Below are 22,678 nucleotides of genomic sequence, written 5' to 3' on the forward strand. Positions count from 1 at the left end.
TTTAATGTTAAAATGATAAATGCCTTTAACCCGTTTTGCATTTTTTGTAATTGAAGGCTTTTTTTTTTTTTTTTACATTAAAGCTAACAAAAAAGTTGTCTGATTTCTCCCATGTAAATCAGAGTTATGGATAGGCTTTAAAGACTGGCTTTGTAATTAACGCAAGCTAGAAAGCTAGTTTCTTGTCCTCCAAACGTGTCTGATTGCTTTAAAAACAAGAACAGGGATGCTTATAATAGTTATTGTTGCCAAAGTATTGCACGTGTATCATCTACAGTTGATCACAATATCACCAGGAAGCTGAGGGCTAGTCTTACCCTGGCACCATGAATAAATAAACCAATTACAGGGTCTCTAGCTAGTTAAGTAGCAACCCTGGACTCAAGTCTCTGATACCGTCTGACTCCAAAACTTGACATCTTATCTCTTACAACACTGTCTCTCAAACTCTGGAACACAATGTCTAGGACCTTACCATAAATTCTAAAAACTGGGGCGTCTGGGTGGCTCAGTGAGTTAAGTGTTCGACTGCAGCTCAGGTCATCAACTCACAGTTCTTGAGTTCGAGCCCCACGTCGGGCTCTGTGCTGACAGCTCGGAGGCTGAAGCCTGCTTCAGATTCTGTGTCTTCCTCTCTCTCTGTCCCTCCCTTGCTCACTCACTGTCTCTCTCAATAATAAACAGACATTAAAAAATAATCATAAAATTCTAAAAACTGTAGGAGCCGTGGGTAATACTTATCACGGGTATTCAACAGGATGCCACAGCATTTACGTTGCGCTTGGGGTTCGAACCCGGAACTTGGATTTCTTGAGTGCGCCAATGTCTGGTTTAAGCATACGTGATTCTTAATCTCTTCAATCCACTTTCCCCTGTGTTTATTTAGATGTCTCACTGAACCCGCTGTTTTAGCAACTGAAATACAACATGCTGTGTAGACTGGCCCTTCCTGAGAAGCCACGACTCGCACCACACGTTATACGTGGAGTGACCGCTCAGAGAAGGGACAGCTTGTGTGGTGTGGATTGATGGGTTCGCGAGGTCCTGTGATTGCTGGAAGAACTTGGGACGTCCCAACTCAGCCCGTTGGCTGTCTTTGTCTTCCCGTTTGCTTCGAAGCTGGAAGAACACAACCAGGTATGGTCACTGCTATTATGTGACTTGCCTCCGACAAGAGGCAGGAAGGCACAGACCCTGATGGGGACTGAGAAAAGCCTCTATGAGGCAGCTTCAAAGGTGTGGGCGGACCCTCGGAGCCTCGACTACACTTCTAATTCAACCTGCCAGCATTCCTCGGAGTTTAATGAAGAGAAAGAAATAGTGTTCTCCAACCTGTCACACAAGTATTTGCCATGAATTAACGGGAGGTCCACACTTCAAATGGCAAACGGCAAACATCTAGACAAATGATGTGGCATCACAAAAGGACCTCTGAATCGTCCTCTGGAGTCTGAGGTTGGTATCATCTGTTCCGAATTAATTCTCCATTCCGCCTTTGCCTCGTTTGTGTTTTGTGTCTTCACTCAGTCCGTGCTACTTGGCTAATCTCCTCTGCCCGACCCTGGTTTTATCTCGCGGCACATCTTTACTCAGGCTGGCCCCGTTCCCGTGGGGAGAATTCAGATGGCGGGGTCACAAGAAAGGAGCTGGATGTGAAGGGAAGAGTCTGCCGGTGGGGCTCACAGGCCACCGTGTCACTGATCAATGTGCTCGCCCACCTGGTCCCCGCCACCCTGTCATCTCCTCTTGCCAAAGCGTGGAGGAAGTTGTTGATTATAGTAATTTTCTTTGGATGTCTTTTTCTGCCTTGAAACTGGCCTGGGGTTAACCTGTTTCTCACTTCCTGTCATTCCAAAGGCTGCTGCTGTGGTCAGCGGCCAGACTCTCCCCCGGTTACGCTATTAAATGCAACGGGCTTCCCAAGGGTTAAACGCCCCCTCGTGCCACTTCACACGGAAGAAGTCCTCAACATAAAAGAGAGCTTTTAAGGCCTTTTACAAAAGGAATGAATGCTGTAAAAACAAAGGTGATCATCTTTCAGTCTTCGAGTAGCAACCCGTGTGACCACGTCATCCCGAGTCGCTGTTTATCAGACCGAGAGGAAGTTACTTTATAATGAAACACTCCTGATGAATTTCCGCACCTTCCCTCTGACCACATGGCACCTTGATAGAGAATAGGACTTGGTGGTTGTTGGGGGGAGGGGGGAGGGGGGAGGGGAGAGAGACAGAGACACAGGGAGCTGGAGAAAGAGACAAGGAGGGAGACAGGAAGTAGAAAAGCAAGAAGGAAGTAGAGGAGGAAGGGGGAGGGGGAAGGACAGGAGGAGGGAGCAAAAAAAATCTCACCTTCAGTCATTTCTAAAGAATGTGTCGTCTGTAAGGGGACATCTCATGAAAATATAACTTTCTGTGTTTAACGTTTTTTTTTTTTTTTAAGTAGACTTCACACCCAGTGCAAAGCCCACTGTGGGGCTTGAACTCACGACCCTGAGATCACGACCTGCACTGAGATCAAGAGTCGGAGGCTTAACCGCCTGAGGCACCCAGGCACCCTTGTTTTTAATTCTCATTTGCCAAGGCCTCTTAAAACTGGATGCTGAACTGGCCTTTTGCACAGTTGCTTAAACAAAGAACAAAGTCAGCGTGGGGCACCTGGGTGGTTCAGTCGGCCAAGCGTCCGACTTGGGCACAGGTCATGATCCCACGGTCTGTGAGTTCGAGCCCCATGTCAGGTTCTGTGCTGACAGCTCGGAGCCTGGAGCCTGCTTCGGATTCTGTGTCTCCCTCTCTCTCTGCCCCTCCCCCACTTGTTCTCTCTCTCTCTCTCTCTCTCTCTCTCTCTCAAAAGTAAATAAACATTAAAAAAAAAAAGAACAAAGTCAGTGACCTTAAATTACCTATATCTCAATCTCAACATGGAAAAACATGAAGTTTTCAGCTTTACTCAAGAAGCTTGACATGGGTCTGTGTACTTCAGATTAAATGACTATTTTTCAATAAAGGCTGTGTAAATTTCAACTCTGATGTTCAGCTTTCACATTTCTGCCACTTCAAAATGTAATTCCTTATACCACACACACACACACACACACACACACACACACACACACACAATCTAGCTGTGTGGGGTACAGAAGTAACACATATTTAGCTTTCCTCGTGTTCTCAAAGCCAATCAAATCAACATAATGCAGTGAGGTCCATACATAGTATCCTCAAGACTTAAAAAATAAACTGACTTTTCAATCCTTCAAATGACTAACGAGCACACTAGTTCAATGAGAAATTCTTTGGACTTTATGCCAGACTTATGTTGTGGGGAAAAAGCTGACTAACAGAAATATGTGGAAATTATCTAGTTTATAATAACCGTCTCTGTAGTGATCTCAGAAAGCATCTGATTGCCAAATCAATATTGATTTCTTTCTGTGCTGGGGTGTGTGCGTGTGTGTATGAGTAGTTTTTCCCTGGGCTGTGCAGAAACATAATACAGGCTCATGAAAGTTAGCTCCTTTTCTTCAAGTCATTTACATGGATATGTATGCATGCGCTTCAAAATAAAAACTTGATTGATGGGCTTAAATAATGCCTTAAAAATTTAAGACCGAAGACAATCCTATAAATCCTTGATTACCCTTTGGAATTTCCCCTGGCCACCGAGGAAATCAATGGGGCCGGCACTGGTTAAATTGACATCCACCTGTTGCCAATGTCGAAACATGTAGACTCAAGGTTCCAAGGAGAGCGAAGGCTAGTAACAGAGACCGCGTTTTAAAATCGGGTGACTCAGTGATAGAAGTGAAGGTCTGTTTTCCATTTAGTTTAAACTGAGCTTCCCTATGAAGACATTCTAGAAGGTTTTGACATGGAAAAATAACCAGACGCAGAAGACACTTTTATTTGGTGTCAGGCCGTGCGCTTAGTTCTTGAGGTTAACTGACAGCAGTCAATTATTTCCAGGACTGCCTTACCCTTGCCTTGCGCTAGGCAAGGCCCAGAAATGGGTGGAAAGATCTGGCAAATCCACCCCCCTGGAAGGGCAGGCAAGTCGCTCCCCTCCCAAGTGAAGCTCAGTCTGCTGGGAACCGGGCAGCAACGTCTTAGGTGCGATCATTCCTCCGGGAGAGGCAAGCATCTACAAAAGCATATTGATCCCTCCAATGCAACTTAGGAGATCCAATTTCAATACTTTAAATGCTATTCGCTGTACTTAACTTTCAGCCGTACGGTTTTAAGGCTGGTCCGAAGAGATGATGAGACCTAGTGGTTTTTAAAATGTGTACTGCAGAAGTTTAGGCCTCTTCAGAGAACTCTGGATCACAGACCGTGGTTTGGGGCAGAAGGGCTGAAATGGGGGAGGAGAAGTCTGGCCTCACAGCCTGTCACTCCGGACTTTGCTCAGAGAAGCTCTCCTCTCACTTGTATCGCTGTTATTACTAGGATGACGACGATTTGCGTCTATAGCTGACCCAGGCTGTTCCATCAATTTCAGGTGTACAACATAGTGACCCAACGCGTTTCTCATTTGTTTCATTTGTCACCTCCGTGCAGGACTTCTCAGCTTCGAAAGCAGGTTCTTGTTTGTACACGAATGAATACATTTTATCACCGGATGTCATTTATTCAAGAGACAGTTTTTTGAGCAGCGACCATGTCCCAGGTATTGTGCCGGTGTGGGAGGCTACAAAAAGTAGGCAAGTCATGTTTCTGCTACCCTGAGGTCTGAGCTGCTGTAAGAGCCCTTCGGGGAAAGTGCCGCAGGATACAGGGGAAAAGATAGCCTGGGGAAATCATTAGGACCCACAACAGTTGAAGTGACTCACGCCAAGTGACACAGGGAAGGCGGAGCCAACTATTTAGATGTTCCCTGTTCTAGACCATGCTGCTTCGAACAAGAATGGCGACCACATACGAAACTCACTCTTGACAGACTGTGCCTTTTACACACACGCTGTACAGACTATATGTTTTAGCCACATAATTTATGTCTTTGCCATTTATGTATCTCCAGTGCCTCACACAGGACTAAGCACAGAAGGGGCAACCAATGAATGTTTGCCTAATTTTCTCCTTATCAGACATGGAAAAGAACAGACATGGAAATGAACAGAGGAAAAGTGCTTTGAAAGTAGTTATCCAGATCAATACCAACACTGTGGTCGAAGACAGGAACGGGCTAAGATATTGGGAGGAGCGGATGAATACACATGAAGGAGAGAAACATTATCCCCCCAGTGCCATCGCCGTGTGTTTTGACAAAGATGCTCTTCTCCTGAATTTTACCCTACAACAAGAACTTAGTGAACGTTTAGGAATTTTAAAAGGCCGGGAGAGAAAGTGCTTTCTTTCACAGACTTAGACTTGTAAGATGGATGGAAAGGCATTTCTCATTTTGGAAGTTCCCACCCTTTGATTCCAGCATCCCATAGGATTGCTAAAACACATTCAACATTTTTATATTGGAATGAACACATTTTTGGCTCCCAAAGTATTCCTTTTGGTTCAATCCATACTTGTATGGAAAGGCACGTGAACTTTACTTAACTTCCTTTAAAGACTATAGCCGTGGATTACTTGGATACTGATACGTGGTGTCATTTTGGAAAATGTATGTTATTGCTTATTGTGATTTAAATTTCAAAAAAATCACTGTGTTCTCCTGATCTTGGAAAGGTAGGAGCATGGGATAAAAACTGCGCAGAAATTTGATGATGCCCTCCCGAGGACATATTAAAATTATATATTTAAATATAATTAAATTTATAATTTAAAGGAAACTTTAAATATTAAAATCATTAACCCCAATTCTTTGAAAAGATAAAACAGACATAATACTAGGTGACTAGACTTTTTTTTTTTTTTTTTTTTTAGCTCCTAACATAGTTGTAACTCTTGAATGAAACCCTAACTCCTCTAAAATACAAGCAAGGCACATCCAATTAATCATACGAATTTCCCGCTCCATGGTCTCCAGACAGGTCGCATTCCTAAGATGTTAATTTAAGCTTTCATTCAACCTCTAAGTAGAATGAGTCCATAAAGCAAGACTCTACAACAACAGCTAAGCAAATGCGATCTTAACGCATTGTGGCAAAATCGCACCCTTGTCTTAACAGAGATATTATCACAGCTCTTGCTCTACTTATATTGTAGTAGGGAATTATTTAAAAAATACTCTACATGTCCAGTTGAACCTGGGGAAGACTTTATGTGTTTCTAATTTTGTTTAGATCTCGCCAATAGTTCTCCTTACATTTTTACCTATTTTCTTTAAAAAAAAAATTTTTTTTAACGTTTATTTATTTTTGAGACAGAGAGACAGAGCATGAACAGGGGAGGGGCAGAGAGAGAGGGAGACACAGAATCTGAAACAGGCTCCAGGCTCTGAGCTGTCACCACAGAGCCTGACATGGGGCTCGAACTCACGGACCGCGAGATAGTGACCTGAGCTGAAGTCGGACGCTTAACCAACCGAGCCACCCAGGCGCCCCTCATTTTTACCTATTTTCAAGGAGGTGTCTGTGTGTGCAAAGAGACTGACAAGGGACCAAATTTGCAGAACGCCATCACCAATTAAGGCCCTTCTTCCATTTCTCAAAACTAACTCCTACCCATCAGGGGACATTTAGGACCTGCTGGATACCCACCGAAGATTTAGTTTTAGGCAGGGCTACAAAATATGGATGGAGGAGAGAAGGAATCAGGTTTAACTGAAGACAAAGCGTAAAGGCAAATAGCAGCTCCAGGCTGGTCTCATGTTCAGTGACAATGCGTCAATTATCTGGTTAATTCGATCAACGCAGACAGCGCCAGGGGGGTATTTCAGGTTCCAGAGATGAAAGAAAGGAGGATCTCTGTCATTCTGCTTTGCTCTTTGCATCATTTCTGGCCTTATTCTTTGTTGTGGTCTTTCTGCAAATAATCTCTGTGTAATGGCAAACCTTGAGTCCCAGGCGGGATCGTGCCAACCTACTAGAAAAGCTTTGCGTTCACGAACAAAACCGGAGAGAGAAACGACGACAACAAATGGGTGCCTGTCACGAGTCAGTAAAAAACCTAGTTCTCACCCGGAATGATGTGCACTTTGTTCCGATCGCCTGCGGCAGGAGCCGTGAGAAGCATCCCGCCCGCTTCCGGACTCGGGTTGTTTTGTGGCCACAGAACTTGGTTTGCGTACATTTGCTCAGAGATGGATCAAAGGCCTCGTGGCAACACTAATGAAGCATCGTTGCTCTAAAACTCTTACCTTGCAAGCTAAATATACGTGTCTAAAGAAAAGAGAACTTTCCTAAAGAGACGGAAAAGAGGTTTCCCGCTCAGATGCTTGATGGAAAAGAAACAGAACACAGAACATCGAACCCAAACGAACAAACAAAAGGTTTGCAACAATACCCAAAAATCTTGAATCAGAATTCCATTCTTATGCGGTAGGGTTAATGAAAGGGTCATTTCGGGGACTGGATCCACTGCTGAGCTCCCAACCACCCCAACTTCAGTCCAACGTGATGTAGACTTCGTGCTCTCGTGTCTGAAATCCAAGAGCTGAGAGGGTTGGAAGACGCTTTCCTAACTACAGCTTTTCTCTGAGCAGGTGATGCGAGATCTCTGAGGGACCTCCCACCACACAGACAGAGGTGACAGGACCTAGTATTTCAAGTGACAAGATAATAGGAATTTTAGTGAATTAACAATCATGGTCACCATCTAGAACCACGGTGCAAACTCAAGCATCTACTGGGGCCGTAAGTTCCCTGCTCTTGAGAGATGTCCAAATCTCTATTTTTAATGTTTATTTCTTTCTTTGAGAGAGGGAGAGAGAGAGAGAGAGAGAGAGAGAGAGAGAGAGAGAGAGAGAGAGATGGAAAGAGGCAGAGAGAGAGAGACAGAGAATCCCAAGCAGGTTCTGTGCTGTTAGTGCAGAGCGGGACACAGGCCTTGAACCCACAGAACCATGAGATCATGATCTGAGCTGAAATCAAGAGTCAGAAGCTTAAGTGACTGAGCCACCCAGGCGCCCCCAAATCTCTCGAAGAGATTTCTTATAATCTTTAAGAAATGATTTTTATCCATCCACTGTTTTTCTCTTACCTCTAAGGAAATGACAGCCTACCAAAGTAAGGTGGTTTGCTTGGATTAAAACCTTCTTGGCAGGGGCGCCTGGGTGGCTCAGTCGGTGAAGTGTCTGACTTCTGCTTAGGTCATGATCTTACGGTTTGTGAGTTCCAGCCCCGCGTCAGGCTCTGTGCTGACAGCTGGGAGCTTGAAGTCTGCTTTGGATTCAGCGTCTCCCTCTCTCTCTCTGCCCCTCCCCTCAACTCTCTCTCTCTCTCTCTCTCAAAAATAAACACACCGCAAAACTAGCTATAAAAAAACTTTCTTGGCATTCAGGCAAGTGTTCTTTCCACTAGATCATTCCACCTCCTAGGCCAGTGGACCTATGCGGTGAATAGGGGCAAGAGGCTTATCCAAACGGCAGATACAGACAACATGGGATTATCTCAAGGGCATTCCTCCTCTACTCCCTAACGTTCATGGCGGTCAAGTGCAGGGCTGAGAAGCTGGCACCTCAATGTGAAAACCGGCGCCCTGTCTTGGAGACCCATCAGATTCCCACCCTCTTTGCCAAAATACGAGCTGCTGTCTGTTCCTCTTGGCACTCTGCGAGTTGGCTCACGAGGAAACAGATCTGCACGAGGAGGGGCGTTCCTCGAGCTAGCTCAGAGCGGGCCATCACTACCAACACAGCGAGAGGCACCGAGAAGTGAGCAAACAGAAGGGGCTTACTTCAAAGACCAGCGTCTCGTTGGTAGGTCCTGGCGCATACAGACGTTCCGGGTGGTTGAAGGCCCGCTGGTACTCAAACACGGTCCCAGCGAAGGTGAACTCCCCAGGCCAGTCGATGCTCCAGCCCCCCGTGAGGTAATACTTCTGACCGAGGCTTCTGACTGCCAGGTAACCAGCGGAGGGCTGTAGCTCCTGGACCTCGATGCTTCGGGCCCCCGCTGGCACGGTGACTACAGGATAATATTCTAAACGGGAAGAACAGAACAATGCTGTTTTCCACGTTGCACACTGCAGCAACGGGGCCAAGATGCTCAGAGATGTGGTGATGTCCACTATTCTAGAGCGGGGCGGGGGCACCACGAGCGCACATTCGTTCGCGCTCTACAAAGTGCAAACCATCAGTGATGTCACTTTCCCAGGGGAAGGAACACCAGAGAGAAAGTGTATGTGCCTTCCCCAAGCACCTGTGTGTGGACAGCAGGGACGCTCTTCTCCTTTCCACAACAACCAAGGCCACCAAATCCAAGAACGCTTTCTATTTTCCATCTACCTGGGAAAAGGCAGTGATGTTCGGGACAGAGCACTCTGCGTTTCATTTTACTCAAGATTCGTTTGGAGAAGTGCTTCGGGTATTCATGTAACGTTGTGAGTGCGGCTCAGGGGTCACATCCTGAATCAGAAGCTTCAAAAGCAGTCCTTTGTGTAACAAAGGCGGGGAGAACGTGGGACGGACTGCCAGGTAGAAAGGCATCTGTGTGACACGCCTCTGAGTCGGACGTGTTGGCCGAACCCCTCGCCCCGAGAAACCACCCATCCTCTGCTGTCCTTGCAACGTGTCTGAGACATCGTCCTCGGTATGTCAGGCGAGCTGGTGCATGGCTCGACCATACCCATCTGGACTCAAACGTGCTTAGCAGCAAAGCCACGGCCACGAAACAGCAGGCGTCTCTTACCATTTGCCTTGTGCTGGTTGAGGTACAGGCCTTTATAAAACTTGCAAGTTGAATTATCCCCTTTGCAAACACCACACGCGTCCAAAACTGCGTTAGAGCCCAGTTCATGGTCGCATCCCACTGGCTGTGACAAAAATAAATAAACAGATAAAAGTGCGAAAATCAAGGATCAGAAAAGCCCGTGGGTAAGAATAACCAAGACGTATGTACATGGGTCCCTGTTTTTCTCTCTTAAGAAAATCAGAAAGCGAGTACAGTTTTAGGGTTAAAAGCAGAGTCTCAAGTTTGACCGGGGCTTCTGATCCTTCCTCTGCCTTGACCAGAGGTAGGACTAGGGAAGTTCTAGAACTCATCTAAAGCTTGCTGAGTCTCTTCATTTGGAAAACTGGAATAAAAAGTCACTGGCAAGTGAGCTCTGCTGCTGAAACATAACAATGCTGGGCCACCTGCATGACCCCCACCCCTCCCCACTCAATCCCCCCAAAGAACACAGACACATAGACACACACACACACAGGCTCGCGATGGAATTAAAAGGCAGACTAACTGGCCATAAATATGAGTACTGTTTCATAACACATCTGTGGGGCTCTAACCACATAACAAACATACTTAGCAAACATGCTGGGCAAATTTACTATTATCTATATTCTTATTTAATTGTTGCGACTACTGGGTGTAGCAAGGTATGTCATCATCTCCACTGCATACATGTGGGGACGGAGTGAAGAGGAAGGAACTAAGAATGTCCGGCGGGGTCTCGCAGAGAGTAAGTGGGGACATTGGAGACAGTCCTCAGTTCGGATTTGCCAACAGAGCCCTTGTCCCTACGCCGCCTTTTCTCCAGACACAGAATCTCTTGTATCACTTCTCACGGTACACGTTTGGTATGAGGAAACACAAGCGTGACCACACGTCCCAAAGTAGAAATGTTCGCTTACTTCACAGATCCCATCAATACAAACGTCGTGTTTGTTTGGGGAGCAAGGAGTTCCGTCTTTCACCTTGCCAGACATTGCGAAAAAAAATTCAAAGTTCTCAGCCTTGCAGTACAGTTTACATCGATCTGCCTCTAGAAGCAAAGACAGCAGGACAGGACGTGATCAGGAGGAAATCACCGGAAAATGACATGATGACCAAAAAGGGTACATTACATTTATTTAGAAAGCGACCGTGACTGAAATGGTCAATGTTACGATTTTGTATGTGGGTATGGGTGTGCACGCACGAATGCACGTATACGTGGCTTTTAAAAACTTGAATCCCATTTACAATTCATGTAAAACTGCTTTCACACACAACCATTTTATTTTTCTAATCCTTGGTAAGAGCCACAGTACACGTGATGGGTGGTTTGTACAGCTACCCTCATCGGTTAGCAAATATCTCAGGCTTTCCAGGACTTAGGGTCCACTACGGACGATATAAAAATGGAGGAGTGTTTCTGTGTTCCAATAAAACTTTATTTAAAAAAAAGAAAACAGGTCAGATTTGTCCCTCAGGCCATTGTTTGCTGACCTTGACTTAAGACATGGATTACTTTAGATATTTACTGAGAAAAAAGTTTAGGCACTTTGGGGAACAACAACAACAAAAAAGACATATGGTTCATGTTTATAAAACATACAGAGAATAACCATGTCATAAAAATGAGGAGGAAACAAACTGAACCTAAAGGCCAAAAAATGTAACTTTTATTGACTCTAAAGTGCCTGGGAAGTTTCTGGTATCACAGGCAAGAAGAAAAAAAAATTTACTGTGTTTCTACAGAGCTCTTGCTATCGGAAAGGAATTATGCCAATTTCCCAAATACAAATCGTTCTTCTTGGCCAGCACGGCCAGATGACATTTCTCACAGGAGACTGCGTGGGCGACAGCACACGCAAGCCCTGACGACAGCTGCACAACAAACGTGTAAACAGTTTTCAAATAGCTGTGCATCACAGAACCTCTCAGGAACAAAGTCCAAACTTCGATGCGAAAGAAGTTAGATTAATGTGATCCAAGTATGCAGATGTGTGGGTGGGCTAAAAGTCTCTCCTTTACCTAGAAGTTTCTTTTTTAATTTTAAGGGTTTTTTTTTAATGTATTTTGAGAGAGAGACAGACAGACAGAGGGAGAGCATGAGAGCACACGCAAGGGGGGGAGGGGCAGAGCCAGAGGGGGAGAGAGAATCCCAAGCAGGCTCCATTCTGTCAGCGCAGAGCCCAATGAGGGGTTCGATCTCAGGGAGCGTGAGATCATGACGAGAGGCAAAACCAAGAGTTGGATGCTTAAGTGAGCCACCCAGATGTCCCTAGAAATTTCTTTTAATAGCCTTATTGAATACCTCCTAATTTTTGCACATGAGATTATGGAAGACATATCTATACCCTTTCTTTTCTCCATCATGCCTAGGAATTGACAAGCTCTAGAAAGTTCTGGTTTTCCCCGCACAAGCTCCTGGGCAAGTCTGTGAACTAGTCTACTGGAAACAAAGCAGGAAAAAAGTCTCACTACCAGAAGACAAAGACTGCCTGCATTTATTTAGAATCTTCCCTTGTTCTTCCCAAACTGCTGAATTGTCACAAGACCTTTAAATCAGGGTCGGTCTTTCCTGATTCTAAGTACACGTTAGAAGGAGAAGAAGCAGAGAGCCCAGGCTGGGTCCCTGCTTAAGTCAACGTTGTCCCCCTGCATCTAGCAGAATGGCTCCTGTGCCATAAATGCTCAGTAAACATCTGTGAGTGAGTGAATAAAATGGCAGGCTCCTTACTTAGTAAGGCTGTGATTAAATGAGTGAAAAGCTTTGAAACCAAAAAATATTTTACAGGTGGGGTGTCTGGGTGGCTCAGTCGGTTAAGTGTCCAACTTCGGCTCAGGGCATGATCTCACGGTCTCTGAGTTAGAGCCCCACATCAGGCTCTGTGCTGACAGCTCAGAGCCTGTATTTGGGAAATTGGCGTAATTCCTTTCTGATAGCAAGCTCTGTAGAAACACAGTAAATTTTTTTCTTCTTGCCTGTGATACCAGAAACTTCCCAGGCACTTTAGAGTCAATAAAAGTTACGTTGTGTGTTAAAGCAGTTTTACATGAACTGTAAATGGGATTCAGGTTTTTAATAGCCACATATACGTGCATTCATGCATGTACACCCATGTGTTCGGATTCTGTGTTTCCCTCTCTCTCTGCCCCTCCCCTGTTCGCACTCTCTCTCTCAAAAATAAAATAAAAACATAAAAGAAATTTAAAAATTATTTTACAGGTTATATTTATTTGCTTGGGGCACCTGGGTGGCTCAGTCAGTTAAGCTCCCGACTCCTGATTTCAACTCAGGTCATGATCTCACAGTTCGTGAGTTCAAGCCCCACATCAGGCTCCATGCTTTCAGTGTGGAGCCTGCTTGGGATTCTCTCTCTCTCAAAATAAATAAATGTAAAAAAATAATTAGCTGGTTAACTTTCTCCTCATGTACTCGACACAGAACCTACTTAAAGGGTGATAACAAAACACGTTCCATAAACACTGAATTTGAACGAAAGGCGCACTGTGGGAACGACCAAGGAATACCCAAGAAGACAAAGCAAAGAAAAGAAGGGCAAGTGAAAGGAAGGACAAGAGAGTCTGGGGGAAAGAGCCATACGTGAGAAACAGGGAACCACGGGAGTATACAACCAAGAGAAAATAAATCTTCAAAGGCTGGACTGGAGAGCACCTTAATGTATTCTACCTAACTGTCCCCGGGAACCTGTGTGCAGAGCCCCTCCTAGATAATAACTCAGTCCCTGGTAGGATGCCTCCAGTGAAGGAGAGCCTACTACTCATGAAGGGAAGATACATCCATTACAGACAGTTGGGATTTATGTCTTCGCTCATTCGTTCTGGAAGTTACAAGCATGTGGCAAGGGCTATTCTCAGATGCTGGAGATACAAGCATGCTCAAAATGGACCAAGGCTTCATCCCACGGAATGTAAATTCTTGTGGGGAGAAAGATAATGAAAAAGTGATTATATAATATAAGCTCATGCACAAATAAGAGCTATGAAGAATCCAGCAGGTTAAGGATTCAGAGGATGACAAGAAGGAAGGATATTCTGGGCAGGCTGGCCAGAGAGGCCTCCCGGGGGAGGTACTACGTCTAGGAAGTTCTTAGCTCTTGAATTAAGTCTATCCTCTGAAGCGATTTCAAATAAATCTAAATCCCCTTCTAGTTATTATCTCTGAATTTTTGTAGGTAACTAGTTACTTTTTTCTTGCCCTTGGCAAGCTTCCAAATTATTCCACTGGAGAATTCTTTGTCAAATGAATGTATTCCCAGCTTTATCACTGAAAGCCAAGAGAAAATGAAATGGCCCTTAGACAAGCTAACTTTGCAGGCACACATTTCTTCCAGAAAACACGAAAGAGGCGTACCATTGAGTGTAACTTTCAAAAACTGTTTAAAACTCATTAATAAAGGTTGTACATATCTCTTAGTGCAGTTTAAAACCCTGGACACCGCCATAAATGCTGAGTTTCTATTTTTAAAAAAAAACGTGTACAGATTGCTCGTTGCTTCCTCCCAAGGCACAGATTTCAGAATCTTCACGTCCATCTCCACCTGGGCTTTTGGACAAACAGTCATGACCCAGGACCATGTCAGCACTCCTGCAATGGTTGAACCGGTGCTGAGCAAAGTGCCACTACCCTCTCCTTTGATTTGCTACGTGTTGTGTGTTGTCTCTGACTCTGCTCCCTTCTCTACTCTAACCGGTAACACGGGTTCATCTCGAGCTTTTGCTCAGCTACATCCCTCCAGTTTATTTCCCACCAACTGTCACTAAATTCAGTGTGTCCCCATTCTGCACGTGTGCACTGGGGGGTTCACAGTTATCCTTTCTCAAGGGAGGACGGCTGGGTTTTGATAAAGCAAGTGAATGGAAGTAAGAGAAAGCAAATAACCAGAAGGGTGACAGCTTCGTCTGCGGAGGCAAGACGTTAAATTTGTATGTAAGGCATTAAATTTGTGGGACTAAAATAAATGTTTTGATACTGAGGTAAAATAAAAACAATTTAATATAAAAAAGTAAAATATAAGCCATAACTTTAAGTAATAAGTACTGAGAACCCAGAAGAGAGACAATTTTAAATTCATGGCTGTGTGTGTGTGTGTGTGTGTGTGTGTGTGTGTGCATGTGTGTTTATACCCTGCAAATAGGCCTTCCCAAGCGTGCAATCATCTGACATGTCAGTTGCTGAATATGGTGTCTCTATGGGGCATATATGATTTCATGAGTTTTTGGTCTGGACAATTCAGACCAATTTCAATTAACATCCCTGGGAGACTTCATTGCTGACATGCCAAAGGTAAGTTTAGAAACATAAGTACATTCCAAATACACGAACCCTTTGGCTGCAGATGTGGGGGGACCAGGGGTGTCTTGTGAAGAAAAAAGTAGGGAAAAATAAACAAAACTCATGGACGTGAATGGAAAGCTGGGCCAGGACGGGTCTGGGGGATGATGTCAACACTGACACTCTTTTGTACCGGCACCAATTTCTCCTGTGTGTTCATTCACATTACTGTCCACAGAGAGACAGCTTGGTTGGAGGTTCGTAGAGACCGAATTACCTTCCACTTTTGTGTAGGGTTTCCACTGGTAGAACCATCCACGGAAAGGTTTGCTGTTATATTCTGCACATTGCTGGGCTCGGAAATCCAAGCTATTTTCACTGCAAGGGTTAATATTGCACAGCTGATATACACGGCTAGAACCTGGACAGAACTTGCCACCATATTGAGGCCTAAAAATAAAATTAAAGAGCTTTAGTACTAGAGCTCACTATTAGGCATAAGCAGTAATAAAGGAGGGACAAGCAAGACGAACACCGTCACAAGCTATGCAGTGCACACAGTCCATTACGAGAACGGAAATAACGTTGTACACAACACACCGTGTCCCTTCTTGTATCCATGGTGGGCATGACCCATCAGTCAAAGATTTCCCTTTCGTTACTTTCTTTCCTAAGTATAGGCCTTGGGTGGGCATCCACTGCTCAGCAACGAGCTTCAGATTAGATAAAACTTATGTGGCATCTCTGATCCAAGTTTTACATTCTGGCAATTTCCTTAAAGAGTTGATGAAGGCATCTTCTCGACACTGATCGTATCGCCGGCGTTAGGGACACTCGTAAATGCACCCAACACGTTCTTATGAATGTGGATATGTGTCCGTGTGCCACACTCACGGACACACGCACCCCACATGGGTATCAAGACTCTTCCGAAGTGGACCCGACCTGCTCTCCAGCTCGCCTCCCATTCCTGAACACACTCAGCTTTCTAGAGTGTGCTCTCCACCTGCTGCCACGTAGGAGGTGGGGACATGGAAGAGAAAGAAGAGAAAGCCCCATTCGCCACGATCTCCAATCCAGCTTTGTCAGTCATTGAGCTCGTATTCTGATTATTTATTGTCCGACTCGTCTATGTTTTATTCCAGTTGATCCTAAACTGTGAACAAAAATTCCCTTGTTTTCATCTGCATAATCACTTTTCAACTTCGTAGGTGGCCTCCTCCTCTCCTGCCAAGCACAATGGGAAATGGATTTCCAGAGAAGGGAATCCCATTAGAACATAAATAATTACGATCTAATGGCAGGCTCTCTAAGATCTCGGTAGGCAGACTGCAAAAACCAGAAGGCAATCTAAAGAAAAAAGGAGCATAAACCAAACCGAAAATTCCCAATAACGTCTTAACCAGCTCCTTCCAGGCACAAAACAATCGCTCCTTCTCCTTCCTATCTCCAAAGGCGAAAACCCAGCTCTGGATCGTCTCACACAAAAGCTCAACGCAAACATGTACTATGAAAGAAGGCTCCGGGTGAATAAACTTAGGTGACTAAAATTCCTTGTCTCTTTAGGAAGCACAAGAATGCTGTAAAACACCCCTGGATCTGCTTCAGCATATTTTATCCAATCTTCGTGTAAGTGCACGCTAAGATGGATTCAACAGGAACGGGAAGTGTCACACCGCCAGAGTGAGATTGTTTCGCTATTTCGGAACATTCTGGGGCGACTACTTCAACGTTTCAGCAGTCACCGGGCTGGATCAAGTCCCCGAAGACTTCTTAAATCATTATCTAGGGGCGCCTGGGTGGCGCAGTTGGTTAAGCGTCCGACTTCAGCCAGGTCACGATCTCGCGGTCCGTGAGTTCGAGCCCTGCGCCGGGCTCTGGGCTGATGGCTCAGAGCCTGGAGCCTGTTTCCGATTCTGTGTCTCCCTCTCTCTCTGCCCCTCCCCCGTTCATGCTCTGTCTCTCTCTGTCCCAAAAATAAATAAACGTTGAAAAAAAAATTTAAAAAAAATCATTATCTAAAAAGCACTTTAAAAAAAGCCCTTAAAGTGTCATATGATAGCCTTTCTATTCATGGTCACCTTCATAAGGCATATTTAAAACTTTCTTAGTTTAAGACTTTCTGAGATTTCTGGGGCGCCTAGGGTGGCTCGGTCGGTTGAGCGTCTGACTTCGGCTCAGGGCATGATCTCGTGATCCGTGAGTTCGAGCCCCGCGTCGGGCTCTGTGCCCACGGCTCGGAGCCTGGAGCCCGCTTCGGATTCTCGGTCTCCCTCCCTCTCTGCCCCTCCCCCACAGGCACTCTGTCTCTCAAAAAAAGAAAAAACATTAAAATAACTTTTTTTTTTCAATTAGAAACGAAAAGACATTGAGATTTTTACAAACAACCTTCATTTAGACTACTCAGTTTCAAGGCCGTGAAAGAGGACCACAGGTGTTACTACTGCAACTGAGAAACCGTAACACAGAAAAGATCTTGAAACTTCTACAGCACCCCCTCTTTTTGTAGATGAAGCGAAAAATGGCTGAGGAGGTTCATAAAACTTGCCGAATGAAGATCACACAGGCAGCAAGAGAGGGAGCGCAGCTGAGCCCCCTACCTTCCACTCCACCTGCATTTAACTGAGCGAGGCAATAACAGAGGCCAGAATGGAAGAGGAAGACGGTCGTGCACGATGCTTAGGAGGCTGGCCTTTTATAATGAGGCAGATCTGGATTTAAATATCCTCTGCCTCTTCCTCGCTCATCTTTAGGCAATTCTGTTTCACCTTGTAACCTGTCACGGGGGTGGGGGGCAGTTGTGATGATTAACGGAGATGATGTTTGTAAAGAATTTAGGGCTGACAAACTATGGAAGCAGCCCAAGTAGGCATCGGTAGATGAATGGATAAAAAAGAGGTGGTATATATATATACAATAGAGTATTACTCAGCCATAAAGAAGAATGGAATCTTGCCACATGCAATGACATGGATGGAGCTAGAGAATACTATGCTAAGCGAAATGAGTCAGGGAAAGACAAATACCCTATGATCTCACTTTGTATGTGGAATTTAAGAAACAAAACAATCATGGGGGGCAAAGAGAGAGAAAGCAAACCAAGAATCCGACTCAACTCTAGAGAACAAACTGATAGTTACCGAGGGGGAGGGAGGTGGGAGGATGTGTGAAATGGGGGATAGGGATTAAAAAGTATATTTATCGGGGCGCCTGGGTGGCACAGTCGGTTAAGCGTCCGACTTCAGCCAGGTCACAATCTCGCGGTCCGTGAGTTTGAGCCCCGCGTCAGGCTCTGGGCTGATGGCTCAGAGCCTGGAGCCTGTTTCCGTTTCTGTGTCTCCCTTTCTCTCTGCCCCTCCCCCATTCATGCTGTGTCTCTCTCTGTCCCCAAAATAAATAAACGTTGAAAAAAATTTTAAAAAAATAAAAAGTATATTTATCATGAATAAAATAAAATAAAGCGATAAAGAACACAAAGCTCACAAAATAATGAGATACCATCTTCAAACAACAACAACAAAAGAATACAGGACTGAGTCTAGGGCGGAGTTAGCACAAAAGAATCCTAACTATTTTCAAATGCTTTCTGCTTTTAACGACTGGTAAGGATCTGCACTTTTCCAGCACAACCTCAAATAGAGGTACATTTTTCTGCAGCTGTAAACAGGAGCGTTGGGATAAATTAACAGAAAATTCCACCATGACATCCCTTGGTGTACTGAGATTAAAAACAAAAACATAAACGGTCAGGAAGCAAACGTCTGGGAACATGATTTTGTCCTGACGTTAGACCATTATAAAATATACTCATATTTACTTCTGCATAATATATCATGTCCTGACTACAAATGTTTGTAATATTGGCTGGGTGATCAGTGGGATCAGGAGGGGAGCTCTGTTAATAAAGAGAGCCAGACAGACTGACTCACTCCTGGGTCCCTCTAGACTTACTCAGTAAGAATATAGGATGGGGCAGGGGGCACCTGGGTGGCTCAGTTGGTTGAGTTTCTGACTTCAGCTCAGGTTGTGATCTCACAGTTCCTGAGTCTGAGCTCCCCATCAGGCTCACTACTGTCGTCACAGAGCCTGTGTCAGATCTTCTGTCCTCCTCTCTCTCTGCCCCTCCCCCACTCCCACGTGTGTACTCTCTCTCAAAAATAAATAAAAACATCAAAAAAAAAAAAAAGAATATACGATAGGGAAAATCCAGAAATCAGTATTTTTTTAAAGCACAGTTGGTGATTCTAATAATCACCTGAGCCTGGAAATCACCGGTTGGAAAATGGGCCAGAGGTTTGATTCAATTATTATTCTAGAACCATGACTCTCTGGTGGCCTATTATTTGTCGTCAAATAGACTTGCAATTTAGGAAAGTTCTATAATACCTCGGCATGTTTAGTTTTCACTACTCTAATTTTTGCTATTTGCTTGAACAGACTTCATAGAAATTCCACTAGGCTCTTGCAGAGCATAATAATTGAAGAGTCAGAGAACCAGAAACAATGTCAGAGGGTTAAAACCGGGGGCTCTTGGTCTGACTCTATCACTATCGGCTTGGTGACCCGGGGAAAGATGGCAGCACTTGTGCCCCCCATCTCCCCTGGTTCCTCATTTGTCAAGTGACTGGATTAGACAGCAGGTCGCAACTCATGTCTCTGTTCTAGTTGGATGGGGAGCAAAGGCCTGGAGAAATGTTTGGAGAAGGTTCCTGAGGCATTGTAGGACCTGGGAGGCAACAGAACTTCTACCAGTTAAAAATGTCCCCCCCGCCATGCCTGGCATAGGAAAAAGAAGAAGAAGAAGGGCCATATGTGTGTGGTACCAGTCATCCCAGTACCAGATAACCTCTAAACACTTTGGAAGCTGACAAGTTGGATAAAGCTGTGAACTGGCCAGGAATAATTCATTTTTATGAAACAAAGTATGTTCTGGGAAAACGATCATTAAGTGAAATAAAAGCTCCCCGTGCTCCTCACAGGAGAAAATGAAATTGCGTAGGCTGAGTGATGGGAACAGACCAAACGCATAATCAACTAAAGCAAAGGAGAAATCAGTAATCCGAAATGGAGGGGAACCCCCACCCCACCCCAGCTTTACTACAACGAAGTGAAATAAGAACAGAGAACAACTAATTCAATTGCCTTGGGACAGCTGCTCAGGTACTTGTCTTATTTGTGACGCATAATCAAAGTAAACAGTATCCTGAGGAGCCTTCATCTGGTTTAAAATGATAAAACACCACCAAATGGAACTACATGAGGGATTCTTTTATTAGGCATTTCCAAAATTACACTATGATATTTCCATGAACAATGCGCTATTATAATGAGAGTTCTCAATCCCACAGATATGAGAGAGGTTTTAATTTAAACCTCAGGGGTGTTATTCATGCACTTTACCAGCAGAGCTATTAAATTAGGTAATCTATTTCTTTCTTGGGAAAATACCGAGATTGTAAAGTGTTGTGATGTATGAAAACCAGATCCATGAAATAGGCTGAAAAATGAAAAGCAATAGAATGATTTTAGGAATTCTATCCAAGATATGGGCTACATTCAAAGTACGAGGAGGGTGGTTTTAATAATCTGGTGTAAGTTGTAAATGCATCACAAGCCTGTCTACCGTCACACCTGGTTACCGGGTCTCGGATAAGCCAGCGAGTTTCAAATGGCGATGGCTTTGCCCCTACAGGACATTGGCCCCCTCTAGTGCCTGGAGACACAGGGTTGTTGGGGAGCGGCAGTCATCCTACTGACATCTGGTGGGTAGAGGCCGGGCCGCTGCCCAACATCCTGCCGTGTGGACAAACCCCATAACAAAGATTTTCCAGCCTCAAGCGTCAAGAGTGCCGAAGTTGAAAAATCCTGCATCTGCCTGCTATCCCAAATTGCTACCCAGCAAACCATGGTCAAGGTGTCTTCCGACCCTTTCTTTTATCTTGGAACCAACTGGCCTCTTGATCCAGCGCAGATTGCTAACACGGATGAGATACCAGGTCTCTTGAAAACTTCCCTTTTGCTCCCTCTCGCTTTCCCATTTTTTACCAAGGAGGAATCCGGAGCAGGGACAGTATGCTGTCTATGGCCACACAGCTGGAAAGACGCAGGGCCAGGAGGCGAACCTAGGGTCCTGGGATTAGGAGCCTGGGTTCTTGACCTTCAAGCTACACCACCACTCAAACAGTGCTGGGAAACGAAATCTGTTTTCCCAGGACCCATCACATTCTTCTCTCTCTACCACATTCTCCAAAATCCAATTTCGCCGGTAACGCCTCTCTCCACCCCCTCCCCCTTGCTTTTGAGGACTCACCCTCTGCTACCCTGTGCTCCTGATGAGTTCAGGATGAAGGTGGTAAAAGCCACACAGAGCCCGGATCCTTGTGCTGGACGCCCACTGCATGCTCCCCAGTATGTCAGGCATTCTACAGACCCAGTTCTAATCCCCACACCCCCAAAACTTCAGAGGTAGGTAGTATTATCTCCAATTTATACGTAAGCCCAGGTTCAGAGTTCAAGTGAACTCCCCAAAGTCACACAGTTAATAAACGGCAGACCCAGGATTTGCAGTCTGAGCTCTCGCTCTCAAACCCAGGCTCTCTCTACATCACCGTGCCAATCAGGAAATGTACATCTCACACGCATTTCACGTGGGAATTAGAGCAGATAAAACGAACATAAAACCGCCTTCGTTTGCAAAGAATACAGACGGCGGTTCAGAATCCCAGCGAGGGTGCCTGCAGGTGGCCAGGGACCAATCTCAGGCTGTAGCCCTTGTGATTAGTCCTCCTGGTGCTCTGTTTTAAGAAAATTGAATTTGTTGTCAATATCTTAACAATCGGGAAATTTCGCACACATTTTTTTTTTTTTTTTGGACTTCTGGTTTCTCTTGAAAAGTCAGGCAGATCTGTCAACACGTGTTGATGTACATTCCTGCAAGGCAAAAATCAGCATATTTTCCCCAGTTCATCAGTTTGAGACACACACACACACACATTCCGCTGGCCAAGCTTCTCTGGTCTACATCACAGGCATTTGATCGTGCGACCGTGTGGCTCTCATTTAGATTCAGAAAGTAGCTCAGACTATTGAGCTGGGTCTCTGATCGGCGTCATATTCACGCACAGAGTAACTCCTTGCTTGCTGTTAACTTCCTGACCGCTTCACCCCTTTCGATGCAAACAGTAAAATCCTAGTTGATTGCTATTAACCAGAGGGAAGAAAACACTTCCCAACAGTATGTAAGCAGAACAAAACAAAAACAGTACATTCTTGCCTCACAAATACTGATTTTCTGTTGCAGCCTTACTTGGGGTTATTGCAGTGTCTCTCTTGATACTTGACTCCGCCACCACAAGTTCGGGAACACTCGGACCACTTCGACCAGGCGGACCACTGGCCGTGGACGGGCCGGGGCCCGTGATCCCCAAACTTTACGCACTGGCCTTGCCGACACCACTGTGAAAAGAACGCGTGACATGTTTCTTGTCAGAGTCCGCCTGGGAAAGGGCAAGGAGGTGTAGACACCTGTTCGTGAACAGGAAAAACAAGTATGGGGGCCAAAGGGAGAACGCAGGACACCTCGAGAGCGTTTCTTTGCCGGCCACGCTTCACGAACACCCAGTCAC

General features: G+C 45.1%; 1 protein-coding gene across 1 annotated transcript in view; it reads right to left on the minus strand.

Annotated features, from left to right (window-relative positions):
- ADAMTS18 (ADAM metallopeptidase with thrombospondin type 1 motif 18) overlaps window positions 1-22,678 on the minus strand; it is a 142,169-nt gene that overhangs the window by 31,328 nt on the left and 88,163 nt on the right. The window contains exons 12-16 of the mRNA XM_023245122.2: window positions 22,360-22,508; window positions 15,331-15,503; window positions 10,681-10,811; window positions 9,740-9,863; window positions 8,787-9,031 (exon numbers count right to left, since the gene is read on the minus strand). Of these exons, the coding sequence (XP_023100890.2) occupies window positions 8,787-9,031; window positions 9,740-9,863; window positions 10,681-10,811; window positions 15,331-15,503; window positions 22,360-22,508 (822 nt within the window). The remainder of the gene's footprint in view (window positions 1-8,786; window positions 9,032-9,739; window positions 9,864-10,680; window positions 10,812-15,330; window positions 15,504-22,359; window positions 22,509-22,678) is intronic.

Source organism: Felis catus, chromosome E2 (assembly GCF_018350175.1).
Source record: "Felis catus isolate Fca126 chromosome E2, F.catus_Fca126_mat1.0, whole genome shotgun sequence".
NCBI lineage: Eukaryota > Metazoa > Chordata > Mammalia > Carnivora > Felidae > Felis > Felis catus.